Consider the following 25477-nt stretch of genomic DNA (forward strand, 5'->3'; position numbering starts at 1 on the left):
TACAGTAGCTTCTCTATTGGATTGGACCAGACATTCTAGATTCTCCCACCATGCTTCTCTGGTACTTGGGCACTGATGAACCTGCCAACAGTTTACCGGTTGCCCTATGTTGGATTACTTTTTGTGGGTACTAACCACTACATACCAGGATCACCTCACAAGACCTGCTTTTTAAGATCCTTTGACCCAGTCATCAAGCCATCACAACTTAGACTAAATAAGAGTCACTCACATCTGCCCATATGTCCTGCCCATTTAACAATACATCAAATCCAAGAACCTCCTGTTCACTTGCTAATATATAATACCCTATGATGGGTAACAAGATACTCAGTGGTGTTCATTTCACCTGCCAGTGATTTTTAAAGATGTGGCTGATCAGGTTATAAATAAGATAAGAAATTTAACATTAAGAGCCCAGGCTGGTGTTAGACTACATCACTAAACTACTACTTCTACTACCATGAATACTAAATATAATCATATCCAAAAGCATTTACTCCAAAAAAAAGGAAAACAATTTATTAAACAATGCTAAAAAAAAATTTAATTCAAAAAACATCTCAAAACATTCCCTAATCCTGGAAGTGACTAAGCTGATAAACGCATGCTTTTGTTTAAGTTGTTTAAGCTTGCAATGTTACACATGTTTGGATGAACAAGCAGCAATTACAAATATTTCTTCCTTCAGGATTTGGTCATTTTGCAATACTCAACCACAAGCATGGGCTTCCTGTGAGACATGTGAATCCTGTTTTCAAACATCTGCTCATGCTGCATCACAGGGCAAAGTAACACACTTAGAGGAGAGAGTTATCTGGCTCTTCCACAAAAACAATTGGATAGCGTCACTTTGCTTGACAGGCCAAAGATAGCTCAGCAAATCTTTTACCCTCTTGGGCTCCTGGCTGTGGATGGGCGTACAGTAGCATCTTCTGGAATCACACTTGTGTCCAAATTAACGTTTGTATATGGTGGCATTTAGAAGCCACCAAATAAACCGTTATCTGAACATAGCCTTGGCAAATGACATCATTTTTTGGACATCATTCAGATCGAGACACCAAATATTTGTAGAGCTGATTTAAATACAAATACATGGAATACAGGTAAAAGCCTTAACAAATCCTGAAAATACAATATTTTTTAATTTTTAAATGTTTGAGAAACAGTTAAAACCTTCCCCAACCTGTACCCACATAGTCAGATTTTTCTCCTATAAAGATTACTAGCAATTTCCCCCATCAACAGTGTTATAACACCACAGCACAGTGATTCGCTACAGAATATTCTGAGCTGATAACTGCTGGAACTGCTTCACAACATTAGTGCTACCTTAATGGCACATATGATCAGACTCCAAATGTAGTACAATCTTGCAGGTAGGAATAGCCTATTTTGTATAAGTAAAATAACATAAATAAATTAGGAAGGGAGATAATGAGAAACGAAAGCAAAAACAAGTGACTGCAATATGTTTTCACAAGTATTAGAGGTCCAACCCGAGGAAACGCCTTACCAGTCACGCTGCTTTCTCTGCTCAGGCCAGAGTGAAGTTTGCAGTGAACCAGTGCAGCATCAAACAGCCACTGGCCAAAAAGGTTTAGCACACTATTGACCTTTGGTCTGGTGGGAGCAGGGAGCGGGCGTGGCTCTGAGCTCGTCTGATTGGGACTGGAAAGTGGAGACGTGGAGGACGGCTGGTGCAGCACTTTGGACTGGCCAGTCTGGAAAGTCAAGTACAAACATTAGACATTTATACAACAGCTGATGCTTCTTACACTGATATGACCATCACTTTGGAGTAGGGTCAATCTGAACTCATCAGATCACATGACCTTTTTCTTTGCTCCAAAGTTCAATCTTTATGCTCCCTCACTATTTGGCCTCACAGCTGTTTAGTGACAATCCTGTGAGTACTTGTTCTGTTATGTGAAAATGCTCTTACTTTCTACATTAAACATAGACAAAGTCGCACATGACAAAATTACATTGACCTTTAGCTTTGATTACAATGCACAATGTGGTGGCAAATTCATGTGTGAAAATGATTCCGCTACCAGAATCACTTTTTAATAATTTCAAAAAGTCAGTAGATCTAGACAACTAGACCTGACCAACTAAAGCAACCTCAGATCATTTCACTGCTCTATGGGGCTCGCCACAGGTATAGAAAGACTATACCATCTCCTGATCTCCTGATGGTATAGTGAGCACTATGCATGATGGGTGCATAGCTAAATGCGCTTCCCTTTTTACCCTGATGTGCCCTAGACTCTGGTATTGAGCGAGTATGGACTGTTCAGACCACTTTTTCCATAACTCTAAAGTCCAATCTTTACGCACCCTAGTCTCACTAACAAATGGTCCTCTTATGTCCTCACAGCTGTTTAGTCCCAATCCTTTGAATTCTCATACTTTCACTATTGAAAATAGCTATGATTTCTACTGTCTTTTTTTTTTTAATCATGCCTCTTTACTAAGCGTTTGAGTAATTTTTCTGACCACAAGGATCAGCACAGTACTTACAGGTTTTCATAAGGTGTTGAACATTTCTTAACTCAATTCCAGAAATTTCAAACCAACATAAACTGTTTTTGGTGCTTAATTTGACCAAATAATTTGACCCTTTTGAAGGCGTGAAACCTTTTTTTTGGCTATGTACCATTTCGATTGGTCAGTATTTCTGACCAATAGAAATGGTACATTTCATTATCATTTCATGCTTTAAATTAATTTTAGTTATTTTAAAATTTGTATTGCTTAATTAAAAACAATAATTTGTTCCTTTAAAAAAACAGTTGCTTTGCAATATTAGCAACAGTTAGCATTAGACTGAAATTGATACCACGGGCTGTCAGTTAGTCTGCATGTTGGCATGGGAACCTGCAGCAATCTAACCAGCTGTGGTAACAGTTTTTGTTGATGGACCAAATAAATGAATGAATTGTATTTGAATTGTCTTAAGTCGTCCTACAAGGCCCGCCCCCAATAACTATGCGGTTTGACTATGCGAGGACCGACACACGGAAAAATGGAAACCTAATTACAGCGCCAAAACTCGCAGTGAAGTATGATGGACAGCACTTACGGCCACCGTGCAAAACCACATAGGTGAGATAGGGGTATTAGTAGTTAACAGATTATGGGCCAAACTTTGCTGAGTGATGAAGGTAGAATAATTATAAAGGTCTTGACTAAAACAACATGCATGAGGAATCACAAATGAGTTTTTATTTTCTGCAATGAAAAAATACTATAACTAGTTACTTTTATCAAAAAGTAATGCTGTAATGTAACTGATAACTTTTTAAAGACAGTAATTTTGTAATGTAATTAGGTAATTTTAAAAGTAACGTCCCCCAACACTGGTTATAAAAATGTTGCTGTACTGTGCTGGTGTTCAGTCCAACAACACTCTTGTTTATGTAATGCTGGCAGGTTCAGAGTTTTTGTAATGTTTCTTTAATGAAACGTACCGTAGAGGCTTTGCTGGTGGTTTTATTAACAACTGTAGGTTTGTGTCTGCGGCTGTGAGGGGGTGTGGTGTTGGTGGTGGTCGGCGGTGGCATGCTTATCCGATTAACAGGAGTAGGTGGAGCGCTGTCCGAGCGAGGTCTTGATATACCTGCAAGAGAAGTGGGGAGACATATGTGTATATATATATATATATACACACACACACACACACACACACACACACACACACATACATACATACATACACATACAGTGAGGTCATTAAGTATTTGACCCCCTGTGATTTTTTAAGTTCTCTTCTTTACAATTTTCAGCACAGGTGCATTTCCACTGGGAGAGACAAAATCTAAAAAGAAAAATCACATTGTATGATTTGTTAACAATTTATTTGTGAATTACTGTGTCAATTAAGTATTTGATCACTTGCTTATCAGCCAAATTTCTGACCCTCAAAGACCAGTTATTTTGCTTTTAAATAGTCCAGCTACACTCTGCTCGTTAATCAAAATTTTTTTTGAGGTCGTTAGCTGTTTGAGGTCGTTAGCTGTCATAAACACTACACATAGACACTTAGTGCACCCCACAATCAGCCAAAGTCTATGTAGATACATGGGGCATCAATGATGCGAAGAATGGTGAAGAATCAGCCCACAACTACACGGGAGGAGCTGGTCAATGCCGTGAAGAGAGCTGGGACCATCCAAGGCTACTATCAGTAATAAACTAAGACATCATGGTTTAAAACCTTGCATCGCACGGAAGGTTCCCCTGCTTAAGTCAGCCCATGTCCAGGCCCATCTGAAGTTTGCCAAGGACCATCTGGACGATCCGGAGGAGTCATGGGAGAAAGTCCTGTGGTCAGATGAGACCAAAGTAGAACTTTTTGATCTTAACTCCATTCGCCGTGCTTGGATAAAGAAGAATAATGAGTATCATCCCAATAATACCATACCTACAGTGAAGCATGGGGCAGGAAGCATCATGCTCTGGGGGTCTTTTTCTGCACAGGGGACAGGACGACTGCGCCGTATTAAGGAGAGGATGAACGGGGCTATGTATTGTGACATATTGGGCAAAAACCTCCTTCCCTTAGTCAGAGCATTAAAGATGGGTCGTGGCTGGGTCTTTCAACATAACAATGACTTAAAGCACACAGCCAGGAAAACCCAGGAGTGGCTCCGTAAGAGCATATGGACTATTTAAAAGCAAAATAACTGGCCTTTGAGGGTCAGAAATCTGGCTGATAAGCAAGTGATTAAATACTTATTTGACACAGTAATTCACAAATAAATTGTTTTAAAAAAAAAATCATACAATGTGATTTCCGAATTTTTCTTTTTTCTTTTTCTGTCTCTCACAGTGGAAATGCACCTATGCAAAAAATTTTAGACCCCCCGCCCCCTCATGATCTCTAAGTAAGAGAACTTGCAAAATTACAGGGTGATCTTTTTGATCTCACTATATATACACACATATACATATATATATATATATATATATATATATATATATATATATATATATATATATATATAAAGACAATGAAAAAATCCCATGAAACCTGAAAGCTTCATGCCTTCCTCACAGACCACACCAAATCAGGATAAGTACAGCGGCTACTTTAGGCCAGGCTTACACATAGAATCAGCAATATAGCATAAACACAACACTTTTATGTTGTATACTACTTTGACTATTGTGTGCACTAGTGTGAAAATTGTGAAAGGTCACTGAACAACGCCAGTAAAGTTTAAATCAAACACCAGGTGGTTTCAGATTTGCTTACTTGGTTTCTACCTGGTTAAAATAATTAATATTTCAGGATAGTCACACAGTAATCAAAGACATGTGCTATAAATTGCATCAATTAAAAAAGAAAAAGAAAAAACATCTATACTAGAGACATCCATGAAGCTGAATGGTAAGTATTGATTGGGTGAGTAGAGTAGATTCAAAGTTATTTGATTTTGCATCCAATCTGCAAAGATTTGTTTCTGATGACATAGTAAAAAGCTCCACATAAATGACCCACGATGCAAAGAAATGCCATTTGGTGCGTAAACCATTAGAAAGGAGACGCTGGAGTACAAATGGAGGGCATTCTTTTCTGAGCCATAAAATTTTGGTTCCCTGTGCCTTTTAAAACATCCATTACAATTCTATGCATAAGATTTTAGGAACGGCTTTTTCATTTAAACGCATGCCAACCCTTTATTTTCCCCACGCTCTGCACCACCTATATGATTTCCACTCATTGCTCTTTTTTTGTTGTTGCATGCAACCTTTTAATCACTCCAAGACCCCTGTGATTTGTCAGGAGCATGTTTTTAAGCAAAGAAATACCATAAGATGGGAGCTTGTCTCGAAACACAGCGACACCTGGGGACAAATGGGATTAAAATCGCTGACAGAGCATAAACGCAGTACACGCAGACACACAACCTTCAAGTTTTTTTTTTCTTATTTTTAAGAAGGATGCAACTTTATAAAAAAAAAAAAAAACTTTTATCTGAATATCATACTGCTCATGACAAAGCTTTTCCCCCCTAGTTTTCCTATGCAAACAGAACAAAATCACAAGAAAAAATGCACTAATACAAAAATCAAATGCATCAAAAATTAGAAACAAATTTTTATGTTTTTCTATTTCGATATTAGTTCTACTACATATTCAACATTACAGTCTCGAAGGAATGCAAGGATACATTTATTCATGCCTTAATGCATCCTTAAAGCTCATCTACACACTATTTGTCCCCCCAAAAAAACAACAATCAGTAGGGATGCGTGTCTAACCCTGTACTTGGTTAGTCACTAGTTGATTAGGTTGGTCAGTTTTAGGATACCTAGAGAAGGAAGTCTGTCTCGAATATATCTCCTAGACAGTGTTGCTCCTGAGAAGAAGAAAAACATGAGGTCCGCTGATGTACGGAGATACACACTGCACGCAACGCACAAAGCAATGAAGTGGCTAATACAAAGCATTAAGCAATTAGTAATTACACCTACAGAGCACACACTGGCAATTAGCCTGAGAAGTAAAGCCTACAGTCCTGCACAGAAACTGAGTCAACCTAAAAGGATTTAGAAGATCGCTATTGACGGCTGGCTGATTTATACTTCTAGCTGATTGTATGTGTAAAGCGCAGCATGCAGTAGTGACAAGCTTTAACAACAAACACTAATCACATTAGACCATTTATTTTTATTGAACACAGGGCTCCTGGCGTCACTGATGGCAATCAGAGTTGTTACTTGTTCTGCGGTTAGTCAAACCAGCCAGTCCTAACCAAATACCCCTAATTAAGTGTTACTGAGTTCTGTTCTGTACAATATGTTTGCGTGAAAAAAGGAATTTTCGATCTAAGTGTGATATTAGTGAACCCCTAGTGCCCAGATTTACATGAAGGAAGTAGAAACAGAAGGTGCACTTTCACTGAGTACCATAAGAGGGCAGAGTTTCATGACTCTTGTTTTTCTTAAAAACTGCCACACCTAGAAGGGGAAAAAGAAGTGGACTTTGGGACAAATTTCCATTATGAAGACGTACTGTAAACTACAACAGAACTACATAAAAAAAAAGAAAAACATTACAAGACTTACATTGTTAAGACCATGGAGGTATAATAGGAGGCATAATTTCATTAAAGCTGTTTCATTCAACAGCACAGTTACTGGCGTAGTTAAAATCATTGTGGCATTAATGTCTATACTATGAAACGTGGCAGTTTTGCAATGTTCAGCAAAATATACAGTGTTTATCAAAGTAATAATCTGATAATAGAATCAATTTAATTTATAAATCATTTTACATTGTGAAGCATTTGCTTATGGAAATAGTTAGATTTAATTACGTAGATTTCATCACTTATAATGCGTGTGTGTTTTATCGTAAACAGCCCAATACCTTTCACAGTGATGAAATTTTGTGTTAATTAAAAAAAAAAAAATACAAATCAAATATAGTTGTTTTTTTAAAACAAATGCGTTCACAGTAGATAACAAATGTTCACAAATTTAATGACTTGTTAATATCAAAAACTGAAAGCTACTATTGCTTTTGATTATACAAATGATCTGATGTCAATTATGCTATTATTACTCCATGGTTAAAACAGTTTTTCTTAAATGGGCAAACATGGTGGGTTTTTAGTGTGATACATTAATAAATATACAGTAGAAACAGTAACTATTACAGGTGCATCAATACCATTTTAGGTCCAAGTTAGAGTAAGTAGTGCTCACAAATTCTGGCGCTGAAATTAATAATTTATGTCAACAATTGATTACTAATTACTAAGTATTAGCTCTGATTATGTTTTCCCAGTTTACATAGGGGCTATTAGTTACCATCTTTATAATGGTAGTGAGTTGATTTTAAATGAAGTTCATGAGTTAACAGTTTTTATCTATGATTGAGTCAGAAAAGCACTACTGTTCAGTATTGTACGTTTCCTCGTTTTCATTGCATTAGAATCCCTTGCTGAAAATGAGTTGATCACCAACAAACTAAGCACTGAGACGCATGCATTTCTGCAGACAAAAAAGGAAAAAGAAGAGCTTTTACCCAGACTTGGCAGAACTAAAATATTCACAGCACCTTAACACTCCTACTGATACGGCTTTGCATGTAGTACTGCACCACACTCTCTATAAAACGTACTGTTATATCCTACAAGATGTTGTATCAAATGACTCATCTTAATATTTTTAAATAGTTAAAATGCCATTGTTAAAGTAAAGATCGTAGCCTTTTTGTGGTACTGATATTCGCACACTTGTGCATGACCACAAATATGAGCATGAGCAAGTATCAGGCTGCCACATGATACTTGTATTGGTATTGATGCATCTGTACATAATGTAGCAGGTATCAAAAACAGTAAGAATCATCACGTTCAAATCCATGATATAATTTCAACCAGTCTCACCTAGGAACGCGTCCACAAGGCAGCTGATGCCCCTCATGGCCCTAAAGAAGATCTGAGGCAGTTGCTTGAGGCAGGGGTGCTGGATCACCTCCTGGGGCACACTGCTGACACCCAGCAGCTGCTCCTGGAACTTGGGAGTGGAGCTCACAATCACAGGGTTACTGAGATCTACTGGATTACTGACGAGAAAGAAAAAGACATCTTCTTACAAGTGTGAAAATCCCAGAGGAAGGAAATTGAAATATTTCCAAATATAAAGTCATACATTTTAAATTTATATATACATTTGTAGGCCTAGTAACTGGTTTAACCTCTTTCCAAATTTCTTTAAAATAATTGTTTGCTCTGGTCTTAATTTATCAAGTTGGATATCCAAATCCAGAAACATTTCATAAATCAGTTTTGGCTTTTGAGCTTTTTTTTTTTTTTTGGATAATAGCTGCATTATCACTCCTGTAATATGTCCCTCATGGAAATAACAACAAAATACTGAGCTCGTGTACTGTTAACATTTTTTTTTTTTATTACTATGGAAGCATTTGTGTCCGACACATGCTTTTTCTCAATTCCCTCCACAGGTTTTTCCTCCGTCCACAACAGTCCTCCGAAGACTTAATTGCTTTCATTAGGGAGAAGGTTAACAAGATCTGCCAATCTTTACCCTTACCTCAGCTCTCATATTACTCCTCATTTCCTAACTTGTACAGTAACTTGTTTTCTTCCTCTTTTTCCAGATGATCGCTTCCTTCCCTTTATCAAATGCAAATTAGTGTCTCATTCATCAAAAGTCATGTACCTACTCCCTTAAAGACAGAGAGGTATGAAAAACCTCATATCATACAAATCTGTAGTTAAATACTAATAAGTGTTTTAAGTCCTATTAAAAAAAAATATATTTATTCTCTTACTCAATATAAACCATCTCCAAGATCCCAACTGGTTTGGTAATTAATGAATGTCTCACTTATCTGCCCTCTCAAACCTTGTAATCACTAGCTTTGTGACTCAAAGACATGCTCATATCATATGTAGCTGTGTACTGGCGTTTCATAAGGCTCAATGCTCAATCCTTATCCATTTTTCTTTTAGACTAGCTCTTTGAATTACACACCATCTTTAAAAGGCTAATTTTACTCATACTATATTTGCTTTTACCAAAAATGCTACTTGTATTTTGACATGTCTGGTAGACATCTCATATATTGCTATAGTGCATGTTCTGATCTAGTTGTTTTCCTTAATCAAAAATCAGCAGGGGTTTTGGACAATCAGATCCTATTTTCATGTTAAAACTATCCTATCCACACAGATTCTACCATTTCGCTAAATGAAAATAGCTCTGGTGTTTTCACACATCCTGTTATGTCCTTATATCTAATCCAGGATTCAGAAACTTGACTTGTCTTCAATTTGCTGTCAGGTTGATTGTTGCTGCGTTTCTCTGGATCCCTCATGTAGCTGCCTGAATTACCATTTAAAACATGATGCTTGTCTGCAAATCAGTGCAATCAGAGCTAGACAAGACCAGCATTCACATACAACTTTTCACTGTACTGGTGCTCACTTGAAAAAAACAACAACTTCAATTTGAACACAGACTGAAAACTAATTCTTGGCGATCTTGTATTAATGAAAGCTTCTGTTTAATCAATGAGAGGAAATGTAATGTTCGGCTCAATACCTAAGCATGTGTAGGAAGCGATACCAAGTCTGTGCTACACAGTCGTTGTCCATTTCCGTAGGTATGAGATTGGCCTCCTCCTCTGGCACTTTAAAAGGAGGGAAAGATGGTCCATATGTGAACCTTAGCAGTCTGAAAAATAACAAAATATTATTACATGAGATAACAAATAATAAATATTCCCATGAAAATTATATCTACCTTCGTACCATAATTCACCATAGACCGACAAGCTATACAGAGGTCTCAGCCGTGCGCCCATGCAGGTCTCACCTTTATATTTTCCCAGCTTAACTGTTATTTATTAAATCCTCTAAAATTATCATTACCTGTTTTAATTATTCTGAGGTGACAGTCTACAGCAAAAATACATCCCACTACATCTCTGCATTTGGGATCGGATTTTTAAGTAAAACATTGACATTTACAATGAACATGATGATGATGATGATGATTAATGATTTTAAGCCATACTGTAGCTGACATCTTCACATTACTTTGATATTCTGTGGCAACACCACAGTATTAGTAATTCAACTTTTTAGCATTTATTTTATCATGTTTTAGTGGTGTAACAGGCTGTAGTTAATCCATAGTGCGAAATTACAATTTACTACGTTGTACATCTGGGTCTTAATTTTAAACTGGTTTTGCACACGCGCCAATTATATTTTTACTGGCCCAAACTCTCACACATGCATAATTTGTATTAAACAGCTTTGTGCTTATAAAAATCCTCCTTAGCAGTTCTAAAAACATTACTCATACTATTAGCCCAATTATATATATATATATATATATATATATATATATATATATATATATACATACATACATACATACAGTAGTTGATCAATTGGAATGGTTATTACCGTCGCGCTCACCGCCGCGTAAAAACGTCAGCGGCCAAAATAAATCAGTTGCATTTCAAAGTCATTCGTAAAATGGCCGCCAGGTGGCGCAAAGTGACATTTTCGCTCGTTGCCGTAAATACAACAGTAACCGTTATACAGCGTATGTCTGTATCGGTTTATTGTTATTTAAGTTCTGGATTATTTCAGGTACTTTAAACACATTGTTGGGTTGCTCATGTTGGCTCATATGAGATGTAGTTTACAAATGAACACCTGGTTGGGTTATTTTGACCCAACAACTGGTTTATTCATTATTCTTTCCTTTCTCCAAATATCAGCCTGCAGAATGTTTGAAATATTACTGTTTATTGTGTTACAGGTGTAGTTTTAAGAGTTGTATAGGCAGGAATCCGTGTGTATACAGCTCAAAACCTCCATCAGTTATTAAAGATAGCGGCTATTTAGAAAACATGCCCAGTGATTTCTGAGCTTCAGGAAATCTCCCGGCGCTCTGCGCATAACACCGGACCAACTCATGTCGGAAAGAATTTATAAACAGTTTCTAAACATGGGCTATTGTTTTTTTACTTATAATATTTGTTAATTTAATTTAAATGAGGTTTGGGCTCAGGACCTCGACTCGGCATCGTGATTCTCCTCTTTAATTTACTCCATAGTTTTAATCAGCGCTCAGCCGCATGCATGAAGTTTTCCAGAGCGCACCGGCAGAAGTAGAATAATGATTATGAACGCGTCGGGAAAACAGCAAGCGGACTGACTCTGACCATTTAAAAAAACGTTTGCGTTCATTTTCTGATGCGCTCAAGTTCACCAAAAACAATACAGAGCAGCGCAGCTTACAACACTTACAAAATCACAACACTTACAAAATCACAACGTTTTTTCGTTATTGTGAGTGCGCTTAAATAAAAGTTGAGTCTTATAAAGGCATGTAGTCTTATATAGTTTTATTATATAGTTTTTGCACATTAATCTGACACAGTTTTTTTAGCCTGTCACGGCGTGCGCCCAAATCAATATCGCTCCTCGCTCACTAGTTAGGCGGCCTCCCCTTCAGACATGCGAAGCAGCGGGACCGCAGAATTACACATGACTGGTGAGCTATCGTTGCTATCGTTGCCCGAGCTTGCACCCAGCGCTATAAAATACTCGGGGTTTGTTGGGCTACAGTGGATTTTACTACGCGCTGTGTATGCAGCGCGAGTGCAACAACGCGGAAGTGCGGCATGCAAGCAGGGCAAATGGAACGCGCCCCAGGGACTTCAAAGGAGCAAGAGGTGGGAGGGGGGCGGTACGGCAATCCGCGGAAAGCAGAGTCAGCGCGAGCAGACGGATGGCCATTGCACTCACACCGCGTAGTAAAATCCACTGTAACCCAACAAACCCCAATCATCACCAGCCGTGCCTTATTCCGTCATGTCATGTGGGCATTATAAGCTTTGTATTAAAAACTTCTAACTAAAAAGTGGCAGCTGGCACGCCTAAAAATAGACGCAGGTTATTTTTTTAATAGTCTAAATAAAAACCCTCCGTTTTAATTTCCTATAATCTAAAAAGCGCTCAACCGCACGCATAGTTTTCCCGAGCGCGAGGAATTTTTTTGTGCTAAATAATGTTTATGCAGTATAAGAATTCCTATTAATCCTGGGTTGTTCTTTTAGTGTCACTATAGTGCTTTACAATGCCAGACAACATTCAAATACAAATTATTCACCCTCCCCAGGTGTGAATCGGCTGTTCTCACCTATACATTCAGAGGAACTGAAATGCACTTCTCCCCACTTTAAAAACCTCTTGAATCTAAGGCTCTTCTGGAGACTTTCAGTGATTTCAATTTGCGTAATTTTAATCTCCTGGATTCTAGATTCTAAAGTTGACATTGTTACCTTTTTTAATCATTGGAATGGAAGAACTTGTTATTTTCCTTATGATAGCATAAATTGCATTGTTTTTAATCAGTCTATACACAATAATATTCTTTGGTATTTTTATTTTTTTTTAAACAGGTATGGGGGCTATCTTGGTTCATTAATCTCCGCGCCTGGTTTAGGTTTAGTATTCAGTGCGCATCTGTTATATTACAACTATCATAACACTCAAATACCTTTTATTGGGGGTTAAATGACTGATGTGCCTAACATTTTTCAGCTGAGCCTTTGTTTCACTGAAAACGACAGCGACACCCCTCTCTTTCTCACACACACACACACACACACAGAGCCGACCAAATCATTAGCACGTCCCTCCCCCAAACAGCACAGACATTTACTTTCTATCCATTTACTTACACCTGAACTGAGTTGTTTGAGTAACATGGGTCGAACCCGTTACAAATCATAACAGTCTCCTGCATTTCATTCTTATAATAACGCAAAAACACAAGCGGGGCTGAATGACCAACATCAGCTGACGCAGTAGAACGTGCTGACAATGTTATAATTTTTATGGTCATTTATTTTAGTTAATAAATCTACTATAAATTTAAAGAACACAAGATATAAGACGACACAAAACCCTACACGCGTCTTTTCTAATTACACGTAATTAGAAAATAAATAATAAATAAAATTTAAAGGCTCACTGTGTTAACATTTATTTGGTTTAAATTTGATCCTAATAAGATTTAATTTAATTTAAATTCTACATTTGTATCGTCATTTTAGTTCTGTGATTATAAATTTGTTTAACTACAATGTTTTACTTGATTTTATCCGCTACTACGTGCAGTTCTAAAACTCTGTGTCTCATTAATCCAGCAGAGAATGAACTAAGGCATGAGGCGTCAGCCTGTAGTTATATAGCGCCACTCAACGGTAAAAGCCAGCAAACGCACAAAGCCAAACGGTACCGCCGAGCGCGGCGACGGTAGGACCTACATTCCGATTGATTAACCACTGTACATACTTTGTTTCACTAAAATCAGCCATATATTTTATGACCATGAAGATAAAAACTATTCCAATTATTATTTCATTTGTTTAAAAAATGAAGGCCCTTACCATCTGTCTTTAAAAAGTAATGAATGATAAAGTAGCTACATGTGTCCACATCATAAAAAAAGAAAAAAAAAATCAACATGCCTCATATAATTATATAAATATTTTAATCTATCCCGCTTACCCTGTACAGAGTCGCGGGGGTCCTGGAGCCTATGCCAGGAGACTTAAGGCACAAGGTGGGGTACACAAGAGAGTGCCAATCCATCGCAGGGCCACACACAAACAAAACGCACACTTTGGAATTCCAATTAATGTAATCTGCATGTCTATGGACAGTGGGAGGAAACCAGGGTATCCAAGGGAAACCCACCAAGCACAGAGGTTACATGCAAACCCCACGCACACAAACCGGAGGCTGGAATTTGAACCCTTGACCTTAGAGGTGCGAGGCCACCTACTACCCACTACAATTCAACAATTAAATATTGAATTTTTATTTAGACTATATCTATTATAATTATTTATTTTAACGAATCATTATATCTCTGGAACTAATTCACACCATATATAACTGCACCTTGAGGTTAGAGCTGCGATGACTTTGCTCCACTGCTCGACCACAGGGGGGTGGTGTCTCCAATTCGCCAGCATCTCTCTGGCAGTCTTCCAGTATGGCGGAGTTGGGAAGCAGCGTGTGCAGGCCAGGAACCAAACTTCAAACAGTACACTGATCAATTTCTCAGCCAGCTTCTCAGCTATGCCACCTGTAGGGGACATGCACAGCCGACTTGTAAACACAAAATCATCGTGTTGTATTGGCTAAACGACATTAAATATTTACAGTACAATAAGCATGAAATACCCTCCTAACTCACACAGCATCAAGCCGTGTGCAAAAACTATAAAAAGCAGGGTATCATGTTTGACAATCTTGAATCACAAAGCAGAAACTGTGCAGCAGTGTTTTGGAATTAAGGGAAAAAAATGAAAGAAAAAAAAAAAAGATGTTGCCATGGCTACAAACCTCCCACAGTGGGTGGGGCTAGCAGCGTGTCGTTGATCCGAAGCAGGAAAAGAAGCAGCACCTCCCATGTCTCTCTGGCCATACAGGAGGAGTCACGGGCGAGTTTCTGCACTGCAGAGAGCACCTGCTGACACAGCTTGAAGTGCATAGGGCTGAAGTGCTCAGGCCTGGGAGGCACACAAACATTTAGTGTCATACATTACATATTTGTGCTAATGAAGCAAATAAGATGAATCACAGTTTGGGGTCAAAACATTATACTGGATGAGCCTTATGTCTTTCCTCAACTTTAAACACATTACACAAAACCCACACATTACACAAAACCCACGCTAGGCACAAACACGTAGCGAACTGAAGAACTACGTCATAACACGATGTTCATGTTCCTATTCTGCAGATTTTAGAAAAATGATTGTAAATAATCAGGGAAGGGCATTATGATTACACTGTCGATAACACACAGCTAAAAGATTTTTGTTAGTTAAAATTTACAGCCGTGAGGACTAGAAAAAGCCGAACCTGATCATAGGCCTGTGTGCATTCAGGCTGACATTAGTATACATTCACAGCCTGAAATATATCAGTCGCTCAGATTGGAAATATTAAGTTCAGATAAAATGCAGGAATTATTTATTTTTCAGTTATAGTTTGGAAAGAACATAACAGGCTGTAATAATTTGCTTAAACCTAATGCAAACAAGGTCTGCAGATCATTTCCATACAATGCTTATATAATTATTTGCTTGCAAACAAAACATATTTATTCAGTCGGTGACTGAGTAGGTGCTGGTCGCTGCTTTTCATTTCAATTATTATCCAACTTTGATTTTATGCAGGTGTGCGTTACATGTTGACCCACTTGTATAAAAATCTTTGAACTGTCTACTTCTTCCAGTAATTTATGTACATGTTGAACCTGGACCTAAGTCATTGAACCAGTAACTCACAAAGGAGTCTCATCTAACTTTCAAGAAATTAGTGTTTGAGTTTTGACTATGATGAAGTTTAGTGAGTGCTGTTTGGTGTCCATTACTCTTAACTAGAGATTTGCAACAAGTGTCTACACTGACCTCGGTGCAAAAATGAAAAAATTTTTTCTAAACACAGACAATATAGACATAAACTGAGATTATAATCAGTTTTAAAAAAAAATCACAGAGATGGAAGCATGTTTATGACATATATAGAGAATTGGTTTTTTTTTTTTTTTTTTTGTGATTATGCACTACATCCAGCTCATTTAACTAACATTTAACTGGGTCAGATGACAATAACATGTACCCAGATTATATCTGCTATAAACTCAACAACTTATTTAATATTAAAGCAAACTGATGTGTAAATTAATGAGCGAAAGAACCTAAAGAATTCATTTAAAGGGGATATATTATGCAAAATTAGTCAATCAAATAGGTCTGCAGTGTTCAACAAACATGAGAAAAATACCTTCCCTGCTTTTTGGCCCATTTCTATTTTTGTATTGGCAGGGGTTTAAACAAGATTAAATTTCCCCTTAATAGGACCGCAACTTCAACTAAGACCTTAACTAAGTAGAAGCTTTTACATAGACACTAAAAGGGTGTGTTTAGAAAAATGCCTTATGTGAGGAGTATTTCAACTATAGCATTAACAGACTCACTTTAGGGGAGCTCTAAGACCTATGGTAATTCTTATAGAGATAGTAACATATTGGATTGTGCCAAATGGCTTGAGTCATTAAGAGTACTCTAGTTAATTAAACCCTAGTAATGATTCTTTAAAAATTAAATATCTTAGTATTTGATCTTGCTAGTAAAGATGAAATTAATCATACAAAGTTTATAGCCCTTTTTTTTTTATCATGCATGTTATTACCTTGGCAGGAAGAGGTTATAAAGATGTTTGAGGATCGTCTGGACATAAAGGTTGGGCTCTTTAATGATGGGTTGGGGTATGGAGTCTCGTGGCGACACAAGTGCCATGATCCAGTCCGTGTAGACGTCCACACACAGCTTAAGGGTTTCTACATCCGAAGGAAGAGTCAGACCGTAGCATATTACCTCCATAGTCCATTTCACCTGAGGATGATCACAAGATCAAGAGAAAGATTAGGGACGTTTCCACACACCATTTATTAAAAAAACAAGGTCATAAATTGTAATGAAACAGCAAATGAAACATTTAATTATGTTTAAAGTTAATTTAGTATGACCATGTTTCCTGCACTGTAGCTTTTGCAATGTTTTTTTTTTTATTAAAAGGTACACATTTCAATTTAAATAAAAAATAAAAAAAACACTTCAGTAATTTAATCTCAAAATTCTTTCCAAAGATGCACATTTGATTCAGCTATTTCCAGAGAATGAGAGTTGCATTTGTTACCAAATATTAAATGGATTTGTCTCAGTGGGACTGGGACGCTTCACTGGACTATGGAATGCATTTTAGCATGGGATGAAGGCTGGAAAATTTGGCCCTTAGATTGTACTCGCATTCAAGATGAAAAGCTTCACAGTCTCTTCAGGAAAAAAAATTATAATGACTTTATAATTGTAATGTACTTATATACTTATAAGACAGACATGGAAAACTCTGAACTATCCCTCGGAGTTCTACTGCACAATCATAGATATATACTTTATGTGTGTAAGAAAAAAAAATACATTTTCTTAACCAAACATTCTTGCATTACTTTATTTTTTTTTTTAGGTTTTTATATTACATTATAACATATCACAAACTGAGAAATGTAACTGCTAAGTACTTAGCAGATTTAAAATACAAAATAAGCAGATTTGCCCATACTGTCTGAATTAATCGATAATAAATGTCGGTTAATCAATATTAATATCTTGTTGTATAAAAGCAATATCAGCCTCAATATAGTGCCGTTATACTGTAACATACTCCTGATGTTCAATAAAACTGCACTCCTGCTTGTGTGGTAACACTTGATTAAACTGTAAAAAAAAAGTTCTTCTACTGTTCCAGGTAAAATTCTTTTATGGCATCTAAACGAATCGCTGAAATCTTTTTGAAGTAACGAAGAGAAAACAAGAGACATGATTACTGCTCTACTTAAAAGCTGAAATTTCTCACCCATATGTTTCTGTCCAATACATTTGTCTCCTCTTCATTATTCGACAGATATTTAAAAATATTTTTAAATATTTTAGACAGTTTAGAATGTTTCATAAACCAGCATTCTACCTTAAACGCTGGCCTTATAATACAGTCGTGGCCAAAAGTTTTGAGAATGACACAAATATTACTTTTCACAAAGTTTGCTGCTAAACTGCTTTTAGATCTTTGTTTCAGTTGTTTCTGTGATGTACTAAAATATAATTACAAGCACTTCATACCTTCAAGGCTTTTATCGACAATTACATTACATTTATGTAAAGAGTCAGTATTTGCAGTGTTGGCCCTTCTTTTTCAGGACCTCTGCAATGTGACTGGGCATGCTCTCAATCAAGTTCTGGGCCAAATCCTGACTGATAGCAACCCATTATTTTATAATCACTTCCTGGAGTTTGTCAGAATTAGTAGGTTTTTTTTGTCCACCCGCCTCCTGAGGACTGACCACAAGTTCTCAATGGGATTAGGATCTGCAGAGTTTCCAGGCCATGGACCCAAAATTTCAAAGTTTTGGTCCCCGAGCCACTTGGTTATCACTTTTGCCTTATGGCACGGTGCTCCATCGTGCTGGAAAATGCACCAAATTCTTCACAAACTGTTGTTGAATTGTTGGAAGAAGTTACTGTTAGAGGGTGTTTTGGTACCATTCTTTATTCATGGCTGTGTTTTGGGGCAAAATTGTGAGTGAGCCCACTCCCTTGGATGAGAAGCAACCCCACACATGAATGGTCTCAGGATGCTTTACTGTTGGCATGACACAGGACTGATGGTAGCGCTCACCTTTTCTTCTCCGGACGAGCCTTTTTCCAGATGCCTCAAACAATGGGAAAGAGGGTTTATCTGAGAATATGACTTTGCCCCAGTCCTCAACAATCCATTCAGTAAACTTTCTGCAGAAGATCAATCTGTCCCTGATGTTTTTTTTCTGAAGAGAAGTGGCTTCTTTGCTGCCCTTCTTGACACCAAGGCCATCTCCCAAAAGTCTTCGCCTCACTGTGCGTGCAGATGCGCTCACACCTGCCTGCTGCCATTCCTGAGCCAGCTCTGAAGTTCTTGATGATCCTTTAAATTGTTGATTTAGGTGCAATCTTAGTAGCCACAATATCCTTGCCTGTGAAGCCATTTTTATGCAACGCAATGATGGCTGCACGCCATTTCTCGGCAGGTCACCATGGTTAACAATGGAAGAACAATGATTTTAAGCATCACCCTCCTTTTAACATGTCAAGTCTGCCATTCTAACCCAATCAGCCTGACATAATGATCTCCAGCCTTGTGCTCGTCAACATTCTCATCTGAGTTAACAAGACGATTACTGAAATGATCTCAGCAGGTCCTTTAATGACAGCAATGATATGCAGTGGAAAGGTTATTTTGGGATTAAGTTACTTTTCATGGCAAAGAAGGACTATGCAATTAATCTGATCACTCTTCATAACATTCTGGAGTATATGCAAATTGCTATTATAAAAACTTAAGCAGCAACTTTTCCAATTTCCAATATTTATGTATTTCTCAAAATTTTTGGCCACGACTGTACAGTTTCATTTAAAAGAAAAATAATAAAGCTTATCCACTTCCTTCCAAGCTCAAACCATTTTCACAAACACTGGTGGCTTTCGTATGGATTTGCATTTTATACCTCGTCTGTCTGTCAGGAATCTCACTCAAGTTTGTTGTTGTTAGAAAGTTTCAGGCTGTTTAATTCGCTAGCAGGTCTAGTACACCTAACCTAGAATGCCACAAAGTGCAGTACAGTATAGACATAAACAGGGTACAGAGTCTCAAGCCTGTATTTCCTGATGCTGAACACATCATTGTGCAGTTTTACTATTTTGTTCCTTTACATTGGAACTGTCAGTAATGTAGTACCATTGGGTGGATTTTATATAGATTAAAAATAAAGTGAGTCCAGGTTATTGTTTAAACACAGCTATAAAGTAGCACAAGCTCATGGTCATTAAGCTGGAGAGGGTTTATTCGTTAACATAACTAATTAACTATCCTAGGCCAATAATAGGGCAGAGGTAGCACAGCGACTTAAAGGTCCTACACATCATATTTTTCATTAAATGTTAATATGATCTTTAGGGTCCTAATGAAAAGTTTGTATTATACGTTAATTAAAAATTCAAAAGGATTGTGTAAAAAAAACACTACTTTTACCTGGTAAAAACTAGCTCTGTTCTCAGCAACCTGTTTCAGTACATGCTAATTTAAATGCTCATGACCTCTGCTGCCTCATGACCTCCGCTGCCGCGAGCAACAACAACAAAAAGCGGAAAAACCTCCCCGAGAGAGATACGGACGCGATGTGTTTACTGATGTGTTTACATGACTTCTTAATCTTCGACAGACATCGTTATAAACCATCTAACGTTACAAAGGTAAGCATAACATAGTTTTCCGACTACGTACACAGTTTGCAACTAGACAGTCACCTTAATGCATTGTTTATTATAAACGGGGGATTAGGGATTATATAGAGACGGATGTACATAGAGAAGAAGCCATAACCATGTTCTATGAGAGTATAAGTTAACTTACACTCCGCATTCATCGTGATTATTAGAAAAGGCGATCTGCAAAGAGTCATAGTAAAATAAATTACACTCACCGAGCCTGGTGAAGATGAAGCAGGAACACGAAGCGTTAGTACAGATCCATTTTTAGGAGCAGCTTCCTAGTAAAACCTGCTTCATATTGACCCGCGTTTATAAAGCAGTCTGGTGAAAAATGATTATCGCAAACATGAACGCATTTAGGTAAATCGGCGGGGACGTTAGCTTTAAAAACTAAATTCAGCCACTGCCTCCTCAGTGGCTCAGATACCTAACCCTAGGTAGGTACCCTAGGTCACTAACCCTAGGTAGTGAATGACGACTGCTATGTTCGCTATTACACCCAACAACTGTACACCACACCCGCTTAGGCAACATTTTGCTCCAGCGGCGAAAAACAATGGCCGACAGCTTCTTCTCACTCGGGGCGGGTCTTTGCTAAAACACCAGTGTCAATCAACTTGTGTAGGAGCGGCCTCTGTCGGTTTGGCGTCACATCGACAGGCATTTGTGATTGGCCTGATTTCAGAAGGGGGATGTTACTGTAATAAACGAAAAGAAAACCACTGGGCGGCTCTTTATCATCGTAGAGTGGTTGTGTACGCACTCTCCTAACACACGGTTCAGTCCAAACAGCTTAAAATAGTGCATGTAGTGCTGTATGACCCCTTTAAGGCTCTGGGTTACTGAGTAGAAGGTCGGTGGTTCAAGCCCCAGTTCCACCAGGCTGCCATTGTGGGCCCCTGGGCAAGGCCCTTAACCCTGTCTGCTCCAGGAGCACTATATTATGTTGACTCTGCTCTCTGACCCCAGCCCCAGGCTAGGACATGCAAATAAAAAAATAAAGTAATGTATATGTGTCAAAGGTTTAACTTAATGGTTACTCATTTCCAACAAAACACCTTGTGCATGCACTAAAAAAAAATACACAGGACACTATGTCTGTTGCCATGTTAATGACATTTTAAAGTATTTTAAATAGAAATTCTGATTCAAAATACAATATTAGTCAATTTTTTGACATTTTAATGGGTCTCCACTGTGCGTTCACAAACAACAACTAAAATTCTTCGGGGGGGAAAAAAATCTTTTTGCCCTTTTTTAGATTTTGTACTGACCAGAGCTTAAACAAAGGTAAACAGATTTCCCCCTAATATGATCTCATTTACAGATTGATGAGTCCCCAAGGAGAGCCTTCAGGCCTTCCACAACCCTAAACAGGTTAAACAGTATAGAGAATGAGTGCGTGATAGTGAGTGACCTCATAAGGAGTTACCCTCCCCCACCATGTCGTTTTTTTAGCTCTGCTGTTTTCTCTGGGCTGTGTCTCAGTAGTAGCTAATTTACATAGACACTGAACTGGTACATTCAAAGGAGTGAAACAGGGGGATGTTAAGGTATTATTAAAATGCATTATCTAAATAATATTTCAAGCTGAAGCATTAACACACACTTGTGGTATTGCTACACTTTAACAGACCTGATACGAGTACCCAGTAGCCTCTGAGGTTGCTTGTGTTGGCTGCAAGCTGTGAAACATCTGGGACCTCAAATCTACTTAAAAATGTCATTTAAGTATTTACAGCATCACTTCACCACTGTAGTGTTCATTAAGCACATTAAATGGGAACATATGCCGTCACGATATCGATGTGATTATAACAGAAGATCACGTGTGGTATATACTTTATACCACTAATGAATAGCTAAAAAGTCCCTGACCTAAAAACGGTGCCTACAAAGAAAAGCACCGTGAGTATGTTCCTGGCACTGACTTGCATTACCCAAATAGCTTGAAGCCTGTGTGGAAGCTCAGGGGGTGGAGACAATCGATAAGGATCAGGTCCAGAGAAGGACCGAAGGGAATTCGCAGGATATCCTTCTACTGTTATCAGGCTGCACAGAAGCCTGCAGGAACCGCAAATACAATATAACAGATGGGGAAGTTAAACCTCCAAAACATGAAGTGAAACACACACACACACACACACACACACACACACACACACTAAAGGGTCAGAATTTGCAATACCACGCTTCCTACAAATAAGAAAATTATTTTTTTTTAAGCCTTTACATTAACTAATACATGACAAAAAAAATCAGCAGGAGTAACAAGCTCGAAGAATCTTCCGTGCACATTCTATGAACATTTCCAAGGCAAAATTATGTAAATACAACACACAAAGGTTCATCCTGACAGGATACCAAATGCCTTTACCAAAATAGTTCCTGCATAGCCTGTAGTGTTCACAACCGTGCACAAAAATACACAGATAGATGACAAATTAACTGGGAGGAAAAAAGCAAAGTAAATTATTTGGCCATTGCGAGATGAGAGTCAGCTTCAGCACACAATGGTATAAACTGTACAAGTCTCTGGAGTTGCACCAAAACAATGATCACCACGTTGCTGTCTAAAAGCCTTGACAGAGAAAGGGCAAATGGCTTTAAACTTTGCGGTAAATTCAATTAGGTTTGTAATGAAGTATTGGGACATATATTTAGAATTAAAGCTTAAATTTTCCAATATTTCCATCAAGATATGTTGCAACCAGGTTTTGGATGAGCAAGAGAATTGGAGCAGACAGCGGGGGAAAAATGCTTTGTGCTTGCGATACCCCTTGTATCAAGCCAGTGACTCTTCACCATCACCAAACTGGTACATTCTGTTTTTCATGCTGCTTTTACAGGTTTGTTCCATAACCTCTTTCTTTTCACATGGGGGCTTCTTCCTACAGCGCCCTCTGCAGAAGGGAAAATGTACACTTAATTGTGTTACTGTGATAGCCAGTCTAAACCTTTCCATGCGTTTCATTGGCAGTGTGTTTTGGCTCATGGGTTTGCTGCATGATGAATTTTCTTCCAATTAGATTAGATGCATCTGGCAGACAAAATTACTCTAGATGTCTGAACTCATCCTGCTGGATTACATCATCAGTAAAGATTAAGGAGCCCTTTCCAGATAAAGCCATGCATCCATGACACAACCTCCACTGTGCTTGAACAATGAGCTTGTTTTTTTGTTTGTGTGTTTTTTTTTAGATCATTAGCAGATCCTTTCTTTCAACACAGCTTGGTTTACTTTGGAACAGATTAATCTTTGTTGAAAAATTTCAGTGGTTCATCCCTGTGTTTATTGCGAATTTCAACTTTGCCTTTAGATTCAGTGGATTGTGATGCCATCACCCTGTGGGGGATGTTGGTGAGGTTTTGGGATTTTACTTCCAACCTCAAATATTCTTCATGTCATCAACTGCTGTTGCCAACCATTTCAATGTGTGGCTGTTAGTGCGTCAGGCTTGTTAGTCAAAATCTTCAGTCTGGATGCAGACCCTATTTTAAAAAACAAGTACAGAATTGTTAAAAATACTTTTCAATACACTTTGTCCCTTCCCCAGAAGTAAATCTTAATCCTTATAGGGCTGCTTACAGGGGACCAAAATAGTGAGTGTTCAATGGAGCAAGATCGGGACCATAGGGAGGATGCTAAAACACTTCATTGTCATGCAAGATCATGACATCCTTGTATAGCGGTCCTCTGCATTTAATCCAAAGTTTAGCCTTCAGCTCTTCAATAAGCAGCTCACTGTAATGAGCACTGTTCATCATTGAACCTTTTTTCCTGGTAATGTAAATAATGGAACTCTTAAATATCCCAGAGAAATGTAAGCATCAGTTTTACAGCTAATAGATGACTTTTGAACTTTTTCTTGGTCGGCGATTAAGGATGTTCCATTTCATACTCTGCCGTTTACTCTCAGGTTCATAATGATGAATCAACGAAACTAAGAAACTTTCACCTTTCTTAGAGTATCAATATCCACGCGCTTCTGGGTATGCTCTATCGTGAGTTGTTTCGGCACCAGTTACACCGGCAGATCAAATAATTTTTTTTTTATTCCACCGCACACTGCTCTTCTCTCATGCAAATCACAAGTGGGGCATCCATTTTTGCTCGCACTGCAGTTCTGCAGTTACAGAAGAACTGATGTAACACATTCACACCTGCACAGCAGTGACTAGGGAGTAGCCTTAAACAGAAAGTACTCATAACACTTAAGTGGAAAGAAGTTTTAACTTGGGCTGGGTATCGAGTTCGATACTTTTGAAGCACCGACCGAATCGTCTCGATACTTTCGAGTATCGAAAAAATCATTTTCGTTCGGTGCCAAATTTCGATACCCAAAAGTATAATCTTGTCATCGTCAGTGAGCTACAAAAAGTGCGGCATCCTTAATGTGCCCGGATCAAATGCTGGTGATTGGCTGCTGCGAGACTGCCTTGAAAATCATTAGTTTACAGCGGTTACGCCCACTCGCCCAGAACTTGTCAAATGTGAGGCTGTAATGCACACTACACTTTAAACCGTAGCAAAAAATTTTACGCAAACGATGTTTAAGCGATCAAAAGTATGGCTACATTATGCCAAGATTGACGGCAACAGCGTGCGATGCAATATTTGTAAAAAGGTTATCGCGTCCAAGACTGGCAACACGTCAAATATGATGAAACACCTGACAGTACACGGAATTAATTTGCGAGCAGAAAGTTGCTCCGTGTTTGAGTGCAAGAAGATCACGCCGGTGCAGTCATCATCATCCTCTCAGTATTTTCCTGACTCGGGGCCTCCAACAACATGCCCACCACAAGCGTCGTCCTCCGTGACTGATGAGGATAACGGCGCGATGACTGGGGCTCCGACAGGTAAACCGACATACACAATCGGCTAACTTTTAGCGCTTCATGCTTGTGTACCGTTAAAGTTAAGTTTAAGTTTGTGCGGGGTCACTTTAATAAATCATTTTTACCTTATGCAACGTTATGTACTGTTTGATGGCTTTAAATACGTAGCTATGTTGATGC

At 38.2% G+C, this 25477-nt stretch overlaps 1 protein-coding gene across 7 annotated transcripts in view; it reads right to left on the minus strand.

Annotated features, from left to right (window-relative positions):
- The window catches only part of ralgapb (Ral GTPase activating protein non-catalytic subunit beta), a 53607-nt gene that overhangs the window by 20416 nt on the left and 7714 nt on the right, over nucleotides 1–25477 (minus strand). For 3 of the 7 annotated variants that reach the window (XM_053497973.1, XM_053497972.1, XM_053497971.1), the window contains exons 3-11: nucleotides 16788–16990; nucleotides 14931–15097; nucleotides 14484–14670; nucleotides 10093–10224; nucleotides 8412–8590; nucleotides 6925–6975; nucleotides 6327–6374; nucleotides 3480–3628; nucleotides 1520–1727 (exon numbers count right to left, since the gene is read on the minus strand). In XM_053497973.1, coding sequence (XP_053353948.1) covers nucleotides 1520–1727; nucleotides 3480–3628; nucleotides 6327–6374; nucleotides 6925–6975; nucleotides 8412–8590; nucleotides 10093–10224; nucleotides 14484–14670; nucleotides 14931–15097; nucleotides 16788–16990 — 1324 coding nt within the window. The remainder of the gene's footprint in view (nucleotides 1–1519; nucleotides 1728–3479; nucleotides 3629–6326; nucleotides 6375–6924; nucleotides 6976–8411; nucleotides 8591–10092; nucleotides 10225–14483; nucleotides 14671–14930; nucleotides 15098–16787; nucleotides 16991–25477) is intronic. The other 4 variants (XM_053497977.1, XM_053497978.1, XM_053497976.1 and 1 more) reach the window with 2 other exon arrangements.

This window comes from Clarias gariepinus, chromosome 6 (assembly GCF_024256425.1).
Source record: "Clarias gariepinus isolate MV-2021 ecotype Netherlands chromosome 6, CGAR_prim_01v2, whole genome shotgun sequence".
Classification (NCBI taxonomy): domain Eukaryota; kingdom Metazoa; phylum Chordata; class Actinopteri; order Siluriformes; family Clariidae; genus Clarias; species Clarias gariepinus.